The 22,521-nt window shown below is 39.6% G+C and overlaps 1 protein-coding gene across 4 annotated transcripts in view; it reads right to left on the bottom strand.

Annotated features, from left to right (window-relative positions):
* The window catches only part of APP (amyloid beta precursor protein), a 224,362-nt gene that overhangs the window by 70,430 nt on the left and 131,411 nt on the right, over positions 1-22,521 (bottom strand). For 2 of the 4 annotated variants that reach the window (XM_087755993.1, XM_087755992.1), the window contains exons 7-8: positions 15,861-16,028; positions 1,608-1,741 (exon numbers count right to left, since the gene is read on the bottom strand). In XM_087755993.1, coding sequence (XP_087612119.1) covers positions 1,608-1,741; positions 15,861-16,028 — 302 coding nt within the window. The remainder of the gene's footprint in view (positions 1-1,607; positions 1,742-15,860; positions 16,029-22,521) is intronic. The other 2 variants (XM_087755995.1, XM_087755994.1) reach the window with 1 other exon arrangement.

Genomic DNA, 22,521 nt, shown 5'->3' on the forward strand with positions numbered 1-22,521 from the left:
TAGAAAATAGAAAATACACAGTTCACCCAAATACTGTCCTTAAATACTCAGATACATATTTAGATTTTGGAGGCAAACCTGAAACTGCAGTGAGAGTCTGAGGACTGTTCCAGGGAAACCTGCCTTTCTCACTCACTGCCCTTCGCTTTCAGGACACCCACCCTTGCAGTGTTTTTTTAAAAAAGGCATTTTCAAGGGGAGGTAATAACGGGGTGACGACTGCATTACCCTCCAGCCCTCCACGTGCCTAGCTGGGGCAGGATCTTTCTCCTCCACTGGGCAGGCTGCGTGCACAGCCTTTGTTATCCTCCTGATTCCCAGCCCGTCCTTCCCAATCTGAGTACTACAGGCACAGAGAAATTTGCTAAAGAGACTGGGATGAGCAGCTCCCTTGGCGGGAGCACAGCACGCAGGTGCCTCGCCAGCCGTGGCTCACCTCCCTCCCTCCCGACTCACCCCACGGCTTCAGGCCGGCTCCGAGCCGGGCACCGCACACACCCACACTCAGCAACACTCACACCTCGGCCACCGGTTGTTTTAATGAAGATGTTTAATCTTCCAGAGGAAAGCAAATGATAACACTTTAACAAGCACTGCATTGGGATTATCTTCTCTATTTAAGAAGGAGATAGCATGTTTGTGCTACAACGCTTCCCAAGCGGAGGCAGACGAGGAGCACATATCTTCCTGTCTATTATTAAGTGTCATATTCATGGTATGTGGTTTGCACTGATCGGGTGACTGCTTCAGGTAAGATGCCCTGCTCTGTTTATTAGAAAAGTGCCAGTAGACGGGGACTTATTCTAAGAGCTTAATTTCAGACCTACTCAAACATTTTAGCACAGAGCTAAAGGTTAATATGTCATTAATACACAGGAACACTGAAAATGCGACAGGGGAACAAAGTTACAATGAAAAAATATAGTAAAATAGCTACACAGATATATGCAGTGGATCTGAATTATACTACATTCATTTCTGCGGTTGTTCCATCCTAAAAAAATATGCACCACAGGCTTTCCTTTAAACCTCTTGTATTTTTTCTTTATTGTTATCAGAGCAGAACTGTGACAATTTTTTATTGGCATTGCTATTATAAACCATATTTCTGAGACAGCTGATAGCTCATCTCTTAGTGTTCAATAGGATTAAAAACAGTGTACGGTTTCAGGCTACAAAAATCTTTTTGGTTAAAGGAAAAAAAGGGTTGATTCAGCTGGATTTTGGTTCAGTACAAAAGCACTAATTTTTCCTCTTTTCTTCAGCTTTAGATGCATTTCATGTTACCTTGAGGCTCAAGACCATTAGATGAACATACGCAAGCTTATGTTACCCCAGGGCAGGGCCATGTATGCATACACAGCGAGAACGAAGCTAATCACAAGCAATCTCCCTCAGCTGCTACAAAGGAAGGATGACTAATACAGTGGTCAAGCTCTTTACTTAGAACGAAGAATAATCTCAGAAAGACAGTAAATGGTGTATTTACAGCATTGCAAATGGGCAGGGCAGCTGGCTGAAGTCTTGGGAAATATGAAGGATCCCAAGCATCTAATGACTTCACAGACAAAACTCCCACTTTTAGGAATAAGGAAATCTCCCCTTACCTGAGACATCCTTTCACGATGCTTAGCTTCAAGTCTCTCCTTGGCTTTCTGGAAATGGGCATGTTCATTTTCATCTCCGGGTGTCTCCAAATATTTGTCAACGGCATCAGGAGTGCTAGCGGCAGTGGTAGGGACTGAGGTAAAATTTTGAGGCAGGGAGAGGGAAGGGAGGGGGAAGAAAAGCAGAATTTCTACTTTAGCACAGGTAAAATTTAGTCAGACCAAGCAAGAAACATCTGTTCTAATTTCCATCGGAATAAATCCATTCATTTAACCTCAGAGGAAGATATAAAAATGTGGTTTAGGTGGATATGTTACATGCAGCAAATATATATAAATATAAAAGGACTTCCCCCCACCCCATTTTATAAACCAGGAGAAACTCTTCAGAGTGAACAAGGCAATGTTATTCAGACAGGTTAGAAACTGCTGCCAAAGGAAGAATTCCAAGGAAAAAAAAGCCTGGCAATGACTAAAGCACATAAGCCAGCAGAAAGCCCTTTGCAAAGTTACATGCTTTGTATATTAGTTTATTTTCAAAAGGTAAACTGTAACACACGAGTGCCAATGCAAATAAGTTTTAAAGTGCCTATGGACCCCACAGTACCCTAATGAAATACCGCAAATCCTTCCCTTAGTGACAATTTGGCCTCACAGATATTTACTTTATTTGTAACAACTTTGATTAAGAAAACCCCTCATGGATGCTGGAAATAATCAGCAAGCTTGCACTAATTGCTAGCCATTCCTGTCGGATAACTAGGCAATACCTATCACACTGGTAGTGGAAAGATTTGCATTTGGGGTAATTCAAGCAAAGTGAGCAACAGTTCTTTCATTACGCAGCGACACCCAACATCCCCTACATTAACTAGAGTAACATTTCTGTGCTAGGGCCACAACAACAATTTAAAAAACTCTCCAATGATGATCAACTATTTCATTTCAACTATAGTGTCCCTAAATATTGTATTATGTAATTAGTTTCAGTTCCCTGGTCACATTTAGTTCAACAACTGCAAAGTTAGTTTAAAAATTCTGACAAACAAATAAACACCCTACACATAGTTGCGCAGGATTTTTTTTTAAATGCTTTTGACTACATGTGCTATAGTTAACTTCACTTACAGAGGTAATACACTGTTGCTATAAATTGCACAACGGGTTTTATAAGTTACTCACTGGATCAAAGGAAAGGCCTTGCTTATCTCAAAACAAAAAAAAAATAATCTACAAGCAACCAAAAAAAAAAGCCAACTGAGAAATCATAGGCAGTGCAAATTATCACTCCTCCCACCATTTTTAGAATTGGTTCATAAATATTTAATTACAAATTTACATTTTGTAAAATTGTAAAATTTGTTACTGAAGTACTGTAGCAATCGAACAGGAACAAATAAGCTTCCTGACAAGCCACAAAAATTACAAAAATAGAATGCAACTCCTAGTATTTTCAGTGGTTACTCTCACAACCTCAGACAATTTAAAGTCTCTGATACTTTTATAAAAGCATAAAAAATGTCCTTCTTTTTAAAGTCTTAATGATAACAACTCATCTTCAATGATAATGTGGTTTGTGCTGGGGTGCAGTGCTGCCTGTGGGGAAGGCTAGAGCCAGTGTAAGCAAATTCCAAAAACAAATCACCCAAAGCTCGGACTGAGTGAAAACATTTCTGTAATGCTCAAAAATATTTCTAAATATCTTCGCCTTTTAATCTCTAAAGCACCAGATTAATTTAATCTTTATCTTTCCTGAAGCTGCAGTTAAGTATAGTACTTTCTAATTCCATTTAGAAAATGAAAAGAAAATTTTATTTGAAAGCAGGACAAAATTTCAGAGCGTCAGAGCGAGCAAAGGCCATCCCTTCCAGGCTCCTGTTTCCTGACAGGGGTTCACCAAACACCCCCAGGCAAGAGCCGTAAATACTCTTTTGCAATGTTTAACTAACCTTGCTGGATTTTCCTTCCATGGTTCTAATTTTATTCCCCCCCCCCGCCTCAAACTTGCATGAGATTTAACATTCATGCTATGGTGTGGCAATGAATTCCACGGTTTAGTCAGGCTCTGTGTGAGGAGGGTTACCCTCTGCCTACACCCTCCATCGCTGCCTCTGCAGGACACAGCAGGGTTTAGCCCAGGAAGATTGAATGGGGGAGAGCTCTCGTGCATTTGCCATCCTTCTCCAGCTTTTATAGATTTTTTTTTTTTTTTAACTGAACTTAAGTCTGTACAAATGTGAGTGGAAAGAAGTGACGATCTAAATAACTGTCCAATAAATTATGCAAATTTAACCTTTAATTTATTGAACAGGAAAAAAGGTCACCAGCATTTGCACTGAGATCAGTTAAGCCACCTCTACGTTCAAGGCCTGATTTTCAAAAGCTCCCGTCTCACACGTGCGGCCTTTACAGCCCTGATTTCCACACGATACACTTACTTCCCACCGGGATGCTTGCTGGTCTGTTTCTGAACAGGTGAGAGTAGCAGCTGCTGAGAACTGGAAAACCTGATTTCAGTGCCTGATGCTGAGGATGTCAGAGCACCCAGGCCCCTCGAAAAGCTGTGCAAAACCAGATCAAGGATAGGCATTAAACACCACAGACCTGGATGCCTGATACAACCAGGCTGTGCCCAGGAGCACGGGAAAGGATGCTGGCAGTACATCGATATCCGACCGCAGCCTGCTGTCTCAAACTAATGCTAAAGAGGGTCATGCTAACGAAGAGCAATCCTGTGTAGGAGAAGAAAGCTGCTACCCCTGACCCTGTGCAAAAGGCTGGTGTAAAGCCACACAGGGCTCTCCACTATGCGATCCCAAAAAGAAAGAGGGCTTGGAAACAGTCGTGTGGGCTGATGGGAGCCTGGGGGACCTGTCTCATGGTAAGAAGCTCAATCAGTTACACGCATCCACCAGGGAGTGGGCTACTAATTTGATTTAGAAAATCTCTACCAAGAAAAGATTTCTGGTAACAGCTTCATCGGAAAGAAGCAACTGAGCTCTGATGGTTGGAAACCAAAGCTAGGCAGAAATAAGGCTGGAACTCCAGACCAGAAATAAGCCACCCACTTTCAGTAGCAAGCGCAATTAAGTGTTTGAACAACTTGCGCAAAGACATGCTGATTCACCCAAAAGCACCCTTGAAAACATCCTGCTTCAGCATCTCCTTCGGAAACCTGGCCAGCAAACAGGCATGAAAGAAAGGGGTAAAACAGGTGTTTTCTCCCTCCCTGCTTGCTGTCGGCACCGGTCCATGCCCAGCACGTCGGAGCAAGCCGAGCTTGCGCAAAGCCAGCCGTCGGGACTCTCAGCCTGCCTACCGCTCCTGGAACCTTTATTCAGCCGCTGGTGGCCGCAGAGACCAACCGCCCTACCAACACCAACCACGCCTCACTCTGCAAACAGAGACACTGTTTAAACTCTTAAAAAACAGGGATAATTTTCATTAAAAAGAAGTGCAGCATGTGTATTTAGGAAAATACTAAAAGGCGAGATGAAATGGTCATATATGTTTTTGTTTTCTGTTATAACTGCAATTCAGAAGCGGTCTTTTTATGAGTGGCTAGCTATTCACGTAATTTGAAATCAGAAATGTTTCTCTGACAAAAAAATAACTAGTCTGCTTAAAAACTAATAACCCTACAAGATTTTGCTCCCTATATTTACAAAGCCTGCAAATGATTATGTGACTTCTCCATCCAGTATTAAAAAAATCATAATTGTCAATAATACGTTAAAAAAATACCTTGTGATTCCCACATAACGATAACCGACAGTCTACCCTTCCCCCCAAGAAAAAAATACAGAGTTACAAAAATACTGAGCCTCCCTTCTTTGGTATAAAGCAGAAACATTTTAAAATTTCTTCATGGCTGTTGGCACAAACCCTATCCTTTGCACTCCAATACATTTGGGGACTTTGTTTCTAGCGATGTATTGCATGTTTTCTCGTAGTAAATTGGGAACATTTGGTCAGACATCAGTTAGATGTAAGGATTCCGTAAGAATCTGCAGCCTGATCTCCTTTTTTGACCATATCTGCTCTTAGGAGATTTCATTTTCTATGCATTGTTTATTTTATAAGGTAAGTCATTCTACTACTGCATGAAGACTGATCAAAAAGTGTGTGTTGACAGGTGGGGAAGAAATGCGGTATCAGATGACATTTTCTTCACACTTCCACTCATTTTACCTGTCAATTCCCAAACAGATTTTTTTTTTTAATTGTTAGACTTTAAAATCCTAACCTTCCTGGAGACACAGGTTCAATAATACAGCCAAATTATGCTCTACAACAACAATTCTTACGTAAAAAAAAAAAAAGGAAAAAAAAAAGGAAAAAAAAACAAGAGAAGAAAAATGCAACGGTATGCCACAGCTCCTGTTTCACTATTTCACATAAAAATAAATAATCCACACCAGCCTCTACAGTGAAAGAAAAAACAGGCACTCACCAACCTCGTATTAAGTGAAAGGATTAGCAGATGCCCCTTTTCTGAATGACATCAGCTGTTGCATATAAGATGGGCAACGATTTGAAATGAGAACATTACCCAACTACAGTGTAGTATTCACTGGATGCATTCATTGCCTCTGAATTCCACATATGCAACTGCCTCATTAATGAAGGATTAAGATCAAAGCTTTCAGTTGTTGACTAAGATCAAAACTAATTATAGCACTTCTGACAATCACAAGTGCATATGGAGTGTCTTTAGCAAGAGGGTTTCTATTATTGCTACTGCTACCTTGTGAAATGAGCTGTTTTTACAAGATGGTATCCCCATTCTTTTGTGAATAAGCTACTCCGCTTACAGCAGGGTGGCAAAACCAATGAACAGAATCTAAACAACAGGGAAGGAAAATAACGATTACCTTCTTATTACAAAACAGACAAATTGCCAATTGAACAATACAAGACAAACGAGGGCTGGGAAAGGTTTATCTAAGATTGTAGCAAATTACCATTATTTTAAATGTAGAAAAAAGGAAGTACACCAGGATGAGTTTTTACATAAGAGGTTAAGTTTAATATAATTTAATGACTCAGAGAAAAGCGTGTGCCGAACTGGTATGCTTTCTAGTAGAGATCAATACTGGGGCACAGAACAGTAAGTCTCTTTACATACTATATATCAATTATAATCTACTGCATTATAGAGACAACTATTCTCATTCTTAGCACTGTAAGCTGGACAACCAGCAGGCAAAGTGCCATTCCTTTTCACTTTTAATTACTTCTCTTCATACATGCTTTCACCAAGACCATTTTCTGAACCCTGTCTAAAACTACAGAATAAAGGGGAGGGCAGAGTTCCTCCCATAGCCAACAGCACAAAGGAGACCTTGTGAGAAAGAAAACCAGACATATTCCCAGTTTTAGTATTTTACCTGTAAGCAGCAGGATGCTAGTGGTGGTCGTTTCTTTTTAGGGTTTTGGGGGGCAAACAGACGGCACTGCTGTTCTCCAAGGGTTGGCATCACCCCAGGATGGGCAGGAGTTCTGGGAGCCAGATCTTCTGCCTCGTGGCTCAACAGCACATCTCCCTGCCTGGAAGCTGACTGCAGAGCAGTGAACTGTGCTGATCACAATCAGAGCCTGGTACTCCTGTCCTTCAGGCTGCTCAACTCCAGCTGCCCACTTTTTAATTTTCAGCAAAGGTGCTCAATAATGCGAACTCCTATTTAGTTACTCATTGATGTTAAGGCTCATCCATTTCAACTACGTATTTATCACTCAGCCTGATCACATAACCATTCAGCTGGGTTTTATTTATTTTTCACATTTGCTTTATCCTCATGTTTTAACAATTATATTTAAGACACCCAAGAAGTCTTTGAAAGTAAAGTGTTCTTCATAAAAATTGAGGAATTCTGACTACAATGGTAGGGACTCGGAAAGCACAAAGCATGGACTGGATAAAAACAAACATATTCTTCTGTCAGAAGAAATAGTTGGTACTGAATTAAGAAAAAAAGCCCCCTGTGAAAGTAGTGGTTGTATGCTCAGGGATCACATCCGAAGCAGTAAAAAGAATCACCAGTTCTGAGACTTGACTTCTCCATCTTCAATTTCAAGCTGCCTCTTAGCTTCCAAAATTTTGCTAAATTAGATGAATGTTCCTAAAGCGGATTAGAAAGCATATTGCTTAAAAATGTCTACTAGTTTAACTGAAAGACATTCCAGGCACAGGTGACATGTAGAGAGTCAACACATGAAAGAGAACCCAGCGTTCCAGGGGGATGCTCCTTCCTTTCTTAACAGTTGCGTTATCTCATTGTTTTTATTAACCATCAAGGCTAAACTACTTTGTCGTAAAAGACTGTGTATAGTTTCTGTAATATTTCATAACTTACATTAGTATTCAAAGAATAATTACAGGTCAATGTAGCAACCTTGGCCTGAAAATATAATTAAGTGTATTGAGATAGAGGAATCACATTTTTAAGAATAACATTCCCTTTTGAACTCTTAGTTTGCAAAGACTGATCCTATCTTCCTTTGATATGTCATAATTTAAATAGTTGGCATGGCATCAAAACAATAGGCAGCGTGACAGACAGTTTAGTGAAATCCCTCACGGACACTTCTTGGAGAGAAAAAAAAACACAACATACTCATATTATTCCTCCTCTGTTGCCTTAACAAAAGCTGATCCTTGCCACCTAAACTAGGTTTAAGTTAAATTTTCTCACACAAGAATCCTTCTGTTTAAGAACTTCAAGATACATTTTCTATCTGTGCACAGCTAGAACTTGGCAACCATGACTGCAACTTCCTTTCCACCAGCCCTGACAAATGTAATTTTGCCTTGCTCATATCCATTCAACACTCATCTCGGCCATGAATCGCTCAGATCACCCCCCCCCTCCCCCGAGTTCTTCGATTCATTTCGTGCTTGGGAGGAGGTCCCCAAAGCAAACTTTCCTCAAGCATCTTTGCAATACTCTGCTTCAAGGTCATTCTCTTTTGATTTGTCACCATAAATTTAAATATTTATGAGGGGGAAAAAACCATTAAATTCTTCACCTGTTACCTTAAATGAGATTGCTGTGAACAAATACAAGACAGAAATATTCTCCTGAATGTGCCTTCTACCGAGGATGTAAACAAGTCATCAAGTTCCACAGAGTAAAACAAACAAACCAATCAACCAAAAAACTGTGGTTACACCCAACAAAACAAGTTAGAGCAAAACCAGTGCCTACAACAATACATTACATCAATACAACTTGAAGTGCTTGAAGTTATCAGTAGTTTAACTCTTGTATATGAAAACATTTGCATCACTTCCCTTTTGAATCCTAAACCTTACCCAATTGCTTTTTTAAAAAGGCCCAGTCCAACACTGGCTCCATGTGTGGTTCAAGGGTGAAATATAAGTGTGAATTTATATAGATGAACAAACCGTGGAAACAGAAATGAGTCACTTGCATCCACTAAAGGTGGTAGTCAAAATTAACAATTTAAATAGATTATATTAGAATTCATCCCATTACAGCTCCTAGGCACTGAATGATAAGTGTCGAGCACTTACAATGAATAAAGAACTGCAAAAATATCTTTTTCTTAAGATTTCATCTACACTATTTGAAATTGGCCTCAACTTCACCAAGACGCATAATTTTGTTGAGTTTTCATGCCAGAGATAATACAACCCAGCAGATACAGGCAATTCATGCTGCAGATGGTGGGAGAGGGACACATTTAAGTAAAGTCTTGAGAGGCAATGTCCCCTTTATTGCTAATTTGGGAAGCAGTAAGATAATTGACTATAAAGAGCCTTTGTGATGAAGCAACAGGTTGTCCTAGTGTGACTGGCTTAGTGAATTTGTAATAACTTGGGGTTTTTTATTCATTCAAAGACTTCATACTTATTATGTGAAATGCTTCCTTGCAATCTCACTACTTATAAAGGCAGATTTTTAGGATCTGAAATGTTAGCACTAGACTTCTCTGTTTTAAATTATATCTCCTGTAGTGCCATGACAAATTAGTATTGTAGCTAGTTACCACAATGAATATTTTCCAGCACCAAGTGAATTGCCAAAAGAAATGGGTTCCTGGCATGAAGCAACTTGCATGCTCTGCTGCTTTTATAGACAGAGGCCTGCCAGCTCCCCCATGAAGCTCACGAGCAGCGGAGGGGCAGCATCACCCAGTCCAGATGGATGTGGCCTGCTTTCTGTCTTTGAGCTTCCTACCTGACGTCAAGCTCAAGCAGTCTCTGTACAGATAAAATAAGTAATCGCCCAGTAAGTAAGACAAATGATTAAAATGTGCTACCTAACTAAAAATTGGGTATACTTTACTCTTCTACTTACAGGAATGCACTGCAGTTCTTTAATGCCTTAGACACGCTCTGGAAGTTGGCATACAAGTTTAGCTGCCAAAACATTCTATCTCCTGCTAACTAGGGAGATGTCAAGATCCCAAACAAGTAACAAATAAATAAAAAGGAAATTACTGGCAACAGGATTATCATCCTACAAGCTGCTGCTGTTAAAAGGTACAGACTATTATTCGCAGTACCTCTGAAGAAAAACTGAACTGGACACTGCAGAATGCTAGAGGTCATCAATTTTCACTTCACTTAAGAGCGTGAACTAGAAACACCTTAAGACCGATCTCATCAATTATCAGGGACAGACCAATACTAATCTGCAGGCAAGCTGAAGTTAGCCTATATGAAAAGCAGTAAGAGTGGATCCCTCATATTGGTCTTAGTCTTGTGCACAATATATTAATCTATATTTAAGAGGGTGTGAAATTCCATGTTTATCATGAAATTGTAGCCTTTAATGTGTTTCTTTTCATATCTTCCATTTGAAATTGAAATAAAGTATCTGTCACTTAAAAATCACCAAGAGATTTAGCAAGTTTGTACATTTACAACATTTAGTCTAGAGAAGAAATACTGTTCTACCTAAACTGACCCAAAAGTCTGTGATAGTGCTCTAAAATTATCAAAAATAAAACAATGCGTATTAACATTTAAACTTACTACTAGGTTTCAGGGTTTACGCAAGGAAGGAGGCAACACTGAACCCTGTTGGTTCCCTCTGTTGTTAGCTGTAGGAATTCAGTACAATGATAAAACAACCTATTTTATAAAAGGTCGTTTTAATGACATGTCAAAGTTTTCAAAAACTGACTGCGCCACCAGAGTACAGTTCGCTCCCGCTTTAGATGCAGAACAAATGAAGACACAGCAGCACGAATTCCACTCCGCTCTGAACGCACCACGCCATGGCTGCAGGAGGTGCTGGGAGAGCTGTCTCCTATGCAACAGCTGACACATGAAACACATTTAAGAGAACAAATTTTCCCAGCTTTGAAGCTCCTTGTGTCCCCAAGTTAAGACTTGAACATTAACATAATTTCAAAATAGTACTTATTAAAAACATATATTTCCTATAGCTTTAAGGATGTTTAACAAGCAACAATTAAGAGACAAGTGAAAAAAATCATAGAATAGATTACTTTTTAGTATGACAATAACACACAAATCGTTCCTTTGGTAACAGCAATTTATCATCTTCTGCTTATTCTTGTCAATACATACCCATTCTGAGGTCATTAAATCTGAATTAACTGCCTGATAGATCTTAATGACTTCAAAGGAGCCATTATGGCCAGTCACACAGTAGAAGTTTGAGTCCTTACATTGAATAGCAACTGTAGACAGTATTGAACATCCTTATTAAAAATCAATAGAGAGCGAGCACGTGGTCTGGCAGGCTGAAGGAATTGGTAACAAGATCCTTAAAGCCTCCTACTTCTAGTGCAATTATATATCAATTCCCGTGTAGCTGGGTGATGAATGAAAAAATTTGACAGTAGTAGCTCCTACCCAACAGGCAAGTGATTTTTATCAGACCTCAGAGCATCGGTGAAATTCGTTGATAGCGGAGAGAGTCTAAGGCTTTGCATGACAGGACAGACTCACCTTTTCAGATCAAGGCAAAGAGACTTCAGCAAGGAAGCAGAATGAAACATGAGGGGTTTGTTTTGTTGGTGGTTTTTTTTTTTCCTTTCTGTAGACAATGTGTTCAGGATATTAGTATTCAGTATTCAGACTTTCAGTATTCATAGTATAGGAGTATTTGTGACAACAGAACATCCTCAAGTTTTGCTTCAGTCCAATTTCAATGCATTACGAGAAAAATCAACTCACATCCCATGCTTTCATCCTTTGCCCCCTATTCAAGAGAAACCCAACCGCTATCCACTATTTCATATCACACTGTAAAATCTAACCAGTTTATTCTGCAAAGCAAACCAGCTAGACGAAGGAAAGATGTGCTTTTAGCATCCATCTTGTCTCCTGCCTAAGAGAGGCTCACTGTTTTTTTATAAGACACAAGAGAGCAACAATAATGTGAACATTGGAGAGAAAAGGAATAAAGAATGGAGTAAATAAATAAGCATGAATGCGGCAGGGGGGAAGGCACAAAGATCAAATAGAATAAGTTAAGGATGATGGGGGAAAAAAGACAGGACAGAACAGGGGTAGCCTAGATGGAAACCCTTCTCCACTGTTTTTCTTCTCTTCAGAGGGATTGGGGTGAGGGTGGTGTCTGCGCTACAGTCAGGTAAAAAAAACTGTTTCAGCAACATTAAATTGGTACCAAGGACAAGATCTCACTTAAGACTGTATTCACCACTTCTAATTATTTTCATTACCATTTCTATTCAGCAAAATGAAGAAGAATAAGGAGAAACAGCATGGTGATACTGAAACAGTAGATGAAACCAGAGGAAAACAAAGTTATTTTAGGAACAGAAATAACAGGTGTATAGATCAGGGTATAGAACACACTGAAATAAAATGAAAATACAGCAACAAAAATATCACTAAAGTAGCTTGGAAAGTGTACCCTACAGACTCGAATGTTGTTTGAGAAACTACTGAAGAAAAAAAACAAACCAAACCAAATGAGGAAAAAGCCCTCTGGGAGATCTATTTTAGAAGAACACCACCACCTCTATTTTTCCTCACTGCCTGTTGTGAAAATGAAGCCAAGCAGCTCAAGTACTCAACCTAACTCCATCTTCCTTAAAGAGAAAATGACTTAGACCAAAAACTGGGGATCCCAAAGTAAAGCAAGGTAACTATGGAAAGAACAGAAACGGTAACGTTCTTGGCATTGTTTCATTGAACTGAACCTAAGGGGAAGGGGGGGAGAAAAACAAGTGCCAAGAGATAGAGAGGAATCTCCGGGGCTTATCTGAATATCCTAATGAATATGATATGTAGCAAATTTAGAAGTTGTTTCTTATTTCATATCTGATTCTACGTGCTGTGAGAGAATTGCCAGTCTTAGAAGAGAAGATCATTTATCCTCCCGAACAGCACGAGCTGAACAACTGCTGCTGCCAAGAGACAAGTTTGAAGAAGGAAGACAATCTAATTTCCAGGTTTCACTCAACCCATAATATTCTTTTTGAGATCATGGCCAAGGTTACCCCTATGCAGAAGACTTCCCACAAAAAGATCACTAGGTTGACTGTAAGTGTAATAGAGTAAACTGCTGGCTTCCTATTACAGGCAGTCAGTGCTATGATTTTACCTACAACCTGTGTATGAAAGGCAACACCACTGCGTTATCAAAGTGACAAATCAGAATCTCATCCCTCCAAGTTTTACTGTGTCAGAATAATTCTCATGAGGTCTGTTTTGTGATGTGACTGCTCTTTTAGTCAGCAACACCCTTCCCTCTGTGTAATAGTTTTGCACCACTATGAAAGCCAGAAATGAAACTCTCAGATTTGAAGTGCTGGGTGAGTAACTACAGCTCTGTATGCAAGAAGCACGATCTTCGGAGATCTTTGAGTCTCCACAGAGTCCCACTGCAGAACTGGGACAAAGAAATGCATCCATATAGCTCAGCTTGAAGGGCAGGAGCCAAAAGCAAGCTGTAAAAACTGGATGTTTAACAAAACTGCAATTGTGCAAGAGTCAAGATCTACTACAAGTCCTTATTTATGCTATTGTCCAGCCTTCACAAAAATATTATAGATTTTTTTAGTAAGGCTGAGAAAGGCAGTAATAATTCTTAATTCCTACCAGTTATGTGAAAAGGCTTACTTTTTCCAACAAGAACCAGTGTATGCAGCTTTCAGAAACTCTTATACTGACCATAAAAGTAAAATGCTCAGCACAAAAGGCCAATAGTTATTCTTTATTTAATCCTACCTTGTTGGACACAAAACATAAGGATGAAGGCCCCTCTGCCCCCTTTTTTTTTAACTTCTGGGGAAAGGGACAGGTACTGTCACAAGAGGTGTACCATCAGAGGTAGCTGACTTTCATTCGCCTCATATAGACCAAGGCAAATGCCTGAAGTATCCAAAGTTCTGTGCAGGTAAATCATGTTCAGTCCTGTCATTCTTCCCTTGCTAACCGAGACTACTTCAGATGCAAAGTGGCAAAAGGTTTGGTTTCTCAGCTGTTTTCTGTTATTAGTTTTGATGCCCATCAACTTGTCTGGGATCCAATCACCACCTACACATGATACTCACCCACGTGTGACTGAAAAAGGTAGTTGTCCTTTACAAATTCTCTGTTGGCCATAACAGTAAAGAATAAACACAGGCTCATCTCTGCTACCTGAAACTAAATGTACAAGAGCTCAAGTAGCTTTTCTAGGCTTATTGTTCAACATCCCTCTCACTGCAGCGTTTTTTCTATGCTTCTAATCTGCATGAGCCAGCTATCTTCAGTTTACTTTTGTCTCCTTCTCTGTCTACAATATCAACTGCTCATCAATATCACACACCCTGCATTTTTCATTGCATAAGTATTTCTTCTTTAAAATTATCTTTTTTTTCTATTACTGCCCTAATTTAACTCATTACAAAGTCCCAGTTTTTCTTGCCTGTCATAGGGCACAAATCAGAGACAAACCACGTTTTGCATCTCTGGAAACATCTTACCTAACACAGGAACTTAATTGTTCAAAATTCCATTCTTCTAGCAAATAAGTTTTAGCAAGTAAGACCTCACTCCAATCTACTGCATAATTCTTCTCTCTCTTCACTACATCATCTATCTTGTGGCAGAAGCTGATCACTGTCCATGAGGTATCCTCCTCACTTGCCTTGTGGTAGACTTTCTCCATGTCCTTGCATGGAGCTTTGCCATCAACAGCTCTAAAAGATGCCAAGATGAAATGCAGCTGGAGCGCTAGAGCAGGAATCCTGCCTCCATGACTGCTCTTGCTCCCGCCCCAGTAAAAAACAGGTCAGCTCCTCTGCTCCACGACACACATAGCACACCTTGATGTCTGTGTTTGTACACATTTTTAAGCCTTCTGCTTATTGCAAATATTCCGAGGTGCAGTTTGGAAACATTTTACTGAAAGCAGCCCTAACGTGCTGCTTCTGTTCTGCTCCGCCATGCCCTGTAAGTCGGCAGGACAGCGAGAGACATACTCGCTCTTTAATGTTTCAGATGTAAATGGCAGCCAATACTCTCCTGAGAGTACAGGCAAGGCAGATGGGAGGGGAGTGTACCAGAGGCTCCTGAACCATAACACAGCTGATAAATCCAGCATCTCATTCAATATGTGATGGAGAAGGCCATCCTTCTCAAACCAAAATCACAGTGCGAACACTCTTTCTTCATGGAAAATGATCATTAAAATAAACACTGTGTTAAACAAAGTAAGTGGGAGGTGATTCACATCCACGTGCATCGCAGCCCTCAGGGAAACCTGAAAATCAAATGTCATTTCTCCCTTTTTCATTGCAAACACGCACGAAGTATTCAATCAAACTAAAAACAAGCAAACAAACAAAAAGAATCCATTCTTCTGAGGCTGGAAAGAAATATTCTAGTATTATAAGGAACTTACATTGCTTTGATTAAAAAAGGTCAGAAATAATACATGAAAATACACTGTAAAAACTATGAGGTATTTTTAAACTTACCTGAGGCTTCCCTAAAGTTTGTGTTTTTTCCTGCACATGCATTGTACATGCACACACAGAGACACACAAAACGTCAGTAAGCTTTGACAGAAAATTAAGAGGTGAGTGCGAAGGCCTCATCTAAGGAAGTGTTAGGTTTTTAGCTACCTACTTGCAGACCCCCATCTACAGCACCAAGAAGTCGCCCACTACCATGCCGGGTTAGGAGAGGCTGATGAGGATCTAGCGGTGAGCGGAGGCGTTGGACAGACCGCGGCCGGGGGTTAGCGTGAGCCCAGGCCCGCTCCCAAGCGGTGGGAGGCGTGGAGGGGCACTTACTGACGCTGCCACAGACCGCCATGCAGTACTCCTCTGAATCAAAGTTGTTCCGGTTCCCGCCGCAGCCGCCGTAAAAGAAGGGCGCGCACTTTCCTTCGGCCACGTCAAAGTACCAGCGGGAGATCATCGCGCGGCAGGGACCAGTCTCGGCTTGCTCAGAGCACACCTCTAGTCACAGGAGACCCGGAGGAACCACATTTAGCATGTAAATGGTATTGCCTCAGTTTCTTAATTAGGTGCCTCTCAACGTCCACGCACGCGAGCGAGGAAGGAGATGCACCAAGGAGGTGTTTTGGGGAACGGGAAACCCTTCCCAGGAAAACCACCCTGGAGACAACGAAGGTAAATTTTGATCTGACTTAGATTCGTGCCACTAAGTCTCCTTAGCCTGCCTATATTTTTATGTTTTTAGCTACTTTATCCACATGCAGTGAGGGGTGTTGCCCTGAAACAAGCTCCAGCATGGTGGCAATGGTACAAGTGTGAAGTTTCAGCTGCTTCCAGGCCAGAGGGGTACAACCACTGGCTGTCCGTGGGGTCTGCCAACGGCCCCAGGCAGACTCCTGCCCAAGCCACCCACTCGGTGGTACCTGTCTGGACAGGCAACATCTGAAAGCAGTAGGAGCCACATTTCTTCTTGTGGTTTTTTAGCTATATACCCCCTCCCTGACCAAATTGAGAAGGTTTCCTAGCTTATACAAAAGAAAAAACAAAATATTTATGAGTTATAAAGGGAAACAAATTCTCTTCAGACACCTATTTATATATAGTCACTGCTGAAGAAACTCCATCTTACGAGCTGCCCAGCACAGGGTTTTTAATTCACAGTTTGAGGGCTCACATATATAAAATTACTGCCACAGCTTTAACCCATCCAGGGGAGGAAATCTCATCCCCAGTGAATATACACAGGAAAAAAATTAAAACGGTTTGCATTCGTGTTCATTGTGAGCTGCCACAGTCTCTGCCTACATCCTGCAACACATGAAAACCTGAGGGAAGAACCAAACCACACAAATTAAAGGAAGACAAAGCAAACTCTGCCTGCAATTTGGAATTCAGCCAATTACACATGTAAACATATAGCCCTTTACCAATAATGTTCCAAACAGACAAAACCAGTTTTATCCTTCACCGTGCCACGTAAGTCGTTTCAAACCTCCATAACGTTAAACACCAGTATGCCCCTCATTTGCTTTCATCCCACACACTGCATTGGCAGACAAACTGGTACATTCAACTAGATGCTTCTAAATTCTCTGCATATATTTGAATTTTGTGGAAGGCAGATCCCTAAGGGTTGAAAGGTATGAAGAAATACCAGCGCATTAGCACTGAAAATCCCCTGCATGCTCATCACCTCTCAGATGTTGGCTACAAAGAATCCCACTTTTCAGAGCCTGCCCTGATCCATCACTTCACTCCCCCCAGGAGCACCACTATTTATAAATAGATTTTATGTCCAGTTTTCATTGGCAGTCAGTGTATACCTACATTTCCTTAAATACAAAATATAGGTATAATTTTACATGTGTTTAACATATTCACATATCGTATCCATAAATATTGTCAAGAATCAATTTTAAGGAGCATACATTTGGTCTAAGAGAAACAGATCCAAGTGTATGCAACCATCAAGGATGTGCTACAAATGTCACAATTCTGTACCAAGCAATTAGGGGGAAAGGAATAGCAGGGGGTGAAGGAATACTAGTTTTTTTACTTTAAGAAAAAACAAAATAAGTATATTTAATTGTACAACACATTAATTACAATTCATTGTATACTACCATATGATTAATTATAGACCATATTTAGTATGCAAGTGTTTCTTCTGACTTATTTTAAAATCAAATCCAGCCCCGCCGTCCAATTATACAGTCAAATCTTCACACAAAGCTAACTTTGCACAGCCTTGGAAGAGCTGCCACATGTCAATTAAAAATGAATAGTGACTCTTGACATTAAAGAGACAGGTATAATCAAGAGAATTTTTGCTGATGGGAAATGTCATTTCAAAAACCACAGAGGTCTCAACAACTCAGTCTTTCTTAGTTAATATTGACTATGGGCTGACCTCTACCCACACAGTAAGCACCTTCCAGGTTTCCCTCAAAACACTAGTTCTGCTATAAAGTCTGATTTATTTCATTTTGCACTGTTAAAGTGTTATCAGGATGGGAACAGCTCACAGATTTTATCTGACATTTCCTATAGGTACCTCTCTCACAGAAATAGCAGCAGAGATTTTTTTTTTTTGCATGTGCAAAAGCAAAGGTAATTGCCCATCAAATAACTGATGCCAGTGATAACAAGAAATTTGGCTTTCTGGAAACTGAAGACATTTATACACATGAGGATGCACTTGTACAAGCATTCAGGAAAACACAGGGTACCATATTAAAAAGAGCAAGCCTGAAGCACTGCAGGCCAGTGTTGTGGCCAGGGGCCGGCCTCCTGCCTGACCTGTCGTCTTCCACCAGGCTGGTGGTGACAGCACAGGGCAGTGGAGGGACATCCTTCCCTCCAGCCTGCACAGCCAACTGTACTGCTACTGGTGAGACCTAAATGGTAATTATTTCATCGCAGAGAGAAATGGTCTACTGTGCAAACAGTTTATGACCTAAATGAAGATTAAACAAGAGAGGAGAAAAATGCTCTGGGTCACTGTTTCACAATTGCTCTGTTTGAGGGAAGCGTGTTGCTGGTCCAGTCTAGGAAACTTTTCGCTGCTGTCATCCCTTTCCCAGTGTCACCATCACTGTCCACCACCACCTGTTCTGTGTGGAGGGCTCAGAGTAGCCTTCCTTCACCCCTGCTTCGGGACGAAGGTACATTTTTAAACGGGCTTCAATGCCTGGGAAATGGTCCCATCGCTCCCGTTGGTGGGCCAGTTGCTCCTCCCATGCCTCTCCATAACCCCATCACTTCTCCTTACAGAAAAAAGCCACTGCATTTAATCCTTTGCTGTACCACCTCATCTGAGAAGATGGGGAAATGAAGTGCAGACATGGGAAATTCAACAGGTTTTCTTGGGCTACTAATCCAAATACCATTTCCCCTTCCACTGCTACCGAGTGTAGCAATCAATGCCTATGATGGATGAGCCATGGTATTTTCACAGATATTACCAGCAGGCAGGCAGGCAGCATACACCGCTAAAGGATTCATCAAAAAATTAAAAGCTGTCTTTGCTTCATATATTAAACTTGTTGCTGAAAACTGATTAAAAGATTAGTTACTTTTTGCCACTATGTAATTCAATTTTACTTGATATTACAAATAATATGTATCCAGTACAGCATTAATGGGGAGTTTTGCTTTGTTTAAGGAACTTGCTCACTCTACCCCCTCCAAAGATGCATTTTTGCCTTTGGCTCCATGAAACTGGATAAAATTAAAGAGGACAAGCCTTTGCCACAACTCAGGTTCATAAGCAGTCTAAATTCTGTTTTCAGATGCTTACAGTTTTCAAACCATCCTTCTTCAACAGTAAAATTTCTCTCATCTTCTCTGGGCCCTAAACCAAAGATTACAGTTGCCAGTACCTTCCTTCTCTGAAACCTCAGATATGGCAAATTATTTTTGAGATAATCAGGAAAGTATAATTCAATTTTCTTCATTCCAAGCTTCTTATGCTTATTCCAGCCTCTCGATGCAAAAAGAGCTGTTTCTAACCAAGCAGGTAGATCATTCCCTGAAGGACAGTACTGTGGCAAAGCTTTTTGATTTGCTTTTAAATTAATAGTTAAAGTGATATACTGAAAACTAATCAGTTACACTAAACATCAGCACTGACTGTGTTATTTTTTCTTTGAAAAAGCACAGACTTCAGCACCCTAGGAAATACACAGTCTTCAAGTATGAGGACATTGATTTATAGTGGCTTTACACAAAGTACTTCCATAAACACTCATTTACCAAAATGCTGTAAGTAGAGCTAATTAGAATTTATGTGCAAACATTTTATGTACTTTTGATGATCAGTTTTTACAGAGGGAAATATAAAATATGGTTCTGAATGGCATTTTAAAATTTTTCATTACCACATAAATTGTTTTCTTCTGTTCCTTGAAGAAAACCAATTTTAAATCAAAGTGAAATTATAATTGCTTTATTTCAAAATCTCAACTCCATGCTTTTTTTTTTTCCACATGGGACTAACACTTACTCTGTGAACACCAACATTTTCAACTGAGGAATCTGAAATAAAATTTAAACTTCTAATGGGGGAAAAAAAATTAAAGCTACATTTACATACTTCTATCGCTGTAAACATCAAGGTTACTCGGTATCTTCTTCAGGATTTGAATTTATTTACATGATCATAAGAACTAAGCTCATTTAAATGCTGGCATAGTCTGTCCCAAACCTTAAACCAGAAATTGTATTTGAAGAGATTTAAGAAAAAAAGGACAAACAGGAGGAATTAGACTACAAACTCCGACCTGTCGTGGAAGCTGGGTCCTATGTTTAGTTTATAGCTCTGAAAAAACTCTTTACCTTACTGCTACAGTAGAAAGATACCACCATGCTGGCTTATAAATACTACCAGTTCTTTAATTTAACCACTGTAATGGAAAACATATTGTATTGATGCCTCTTTCTCAACTACCAGCTCTTCAGGTTTGAAGTCGGTATTGTCAAGTACATACAAATAAATCATACTGGTGGTATGAACCAACTCACTAGCACTGGTACGTGTCTGCTTTGTCTGTGTTGCTGTCAGTTCAAACTGCGTATCATCATCATCGGGACCCGAACAAGTCTTAAACAAGGACCTAAAACACTTAGCTGCTTAAGGATATGGGATCACAATCTTATATTTTACCATTTATATTTCACTAAAGAACAGAGCAATCAATTAATGTAAGAGAGGTCACAAGAATAAAACCCTCAAATATATATCATGAGGTATATGCTCCACTTTATCATGCACTAGTATATATAATATTACAACTGGAGTAATTTTGGCTGCCGTGTTTTTAGGAACTGAGAGCTACAGTTTGTGGATATTAATACAAATGTATCTATATTAGTCTCCTCCATTTTTTAACTAGCTGAGAAAAATTAGACAAGAGTAAACGCACTCTGTTTTTCTTTTAGTTATACTGTTTGTGTTCCAAAAAAGCACGATATTGTTTTGCTCAATGAATTAATCAAAAGGGAATATTTAAAGATAATTTCACTGAAACAAAACTTCCTCATTCTGAATATATGGTTAGAAGAGGCAGCCAAATCTTAGTTTGAGTATTCAGAGACAGAAGTTCATTTCAGAAGAGGTTTTTGGAATTAGGAGAAGACAGCTGTGAAGCTGGCACATACTCTAGGAATAAAGTTGGTGCACAAGCTACACAATTGCTAAAATACTTTCTACAGAGGAAGTCAAAGGAAAAAAGCAAAATGATGACTTCTAAATGCAATATTGAAGAACAGCTCTTCTAAAACTGTTAAATACCCTAAAAATTGTAATTTCCATCCTGTGCAATTAAGATTGAATTTCTCTCTCTAATGTTTATTCTTAAGCTACTGGAGGGGGATATTTGGAATAGAAAAAAAACTTAATGTATACTTGGCTAGAATACAAAGCTTTGCAATTCTGAAGTGGAACAAATATGTGAAAATACATTTTCTATTTACCTGTGCACAACACAACTACATTTTGAACCAAGGTGCCATATAGTTACTACTGATGGCCAGAACCCAAACAAAAAGCCCAGCTTGATTTTAAATGTAGGTCAATAAAATTTCATGAATTTATGTGTATTTTAAAAAAGGCATCATTTCCACATAACATCATGATTATGCTAACATGGCAAGACAGTGAATGAGGATTACCCCAAAGGTGCATTCCAGTCTTTTTACACAGCAAAACAAAATATTCAATTAATTATTGCTTCAATATAGTAAAATGACATTTTTCTCTAGGGAAACAGATTCTTGGAGGATTTCTTCTGGCAGGACATATTTCAAATGGAACCACTCTCCACCCTCCAACCTTAGGTAAAACAACAGTATTGCTGTGTTTAGTATTTCAGTACTTTTGCCCTTGACCCCAAATAGTAATAAAATATTGCTTTTCCATCAACGAGATCACTAGATCATAAAAAAGATTTTTTTCCAATTGCAACATAACTTGAAATATTATATTACGGTGGAATAGCTGTGCTTTCAATTATAATGTCTAATTAAAAGCTATCACTTTTTTAAATGCAAATCTATTAGGTTAATTTTATCAGCTCTTGTTCATAGGTTAGAGTAGATTATCATTCTTAATGAAGATCTCCGAACAAAAAGCCAGTAGAGTTATCATAATGTGTACTATTCATATAGCAACCTATCGATGTTTTCTTACTATGGAATACAATCACGTTATCACTTTCCAACTAAAGCATACTGTATAATCTTGAAGCAAATGAAGAAAAGGAACTAGTACTTCAAAAGAAAGATAATAACCTTTCAAAGAAGAAAGTGGGGCAAAGCTATGGAGGGTGAAAAAAGCCCAATTAATTTAGCACGTGCTACTAATATTATCCCAAAATTTACAGCTGATAGGTCTAGCAATTAGGGTTAACCTCCCTTGCCTTAGAATAGATGGTAGCTGTCACTGAATGGATTTAAAATCTTTTAGACATAAAAACCTTCAGAAAAAAAACCCCAT

This window comes from Nipponia nippon, unplaced genomic scaffold (genome assembly GCF_047370975.1).
Source record: "Nipponia nippon isolate SJK-2023a ecotype South Korea unplaced genomic scaffold, ASM4737097v1 scaffold_2, whole genome shotgun sequence".
NCBI classification, from domain to species: domain Eukaryota; kingdom Metazoa; phylum Chordata; class Aves; order Pelecaniformes; family Threskiornithidae; genus Nipponia; species Nipponia nippon.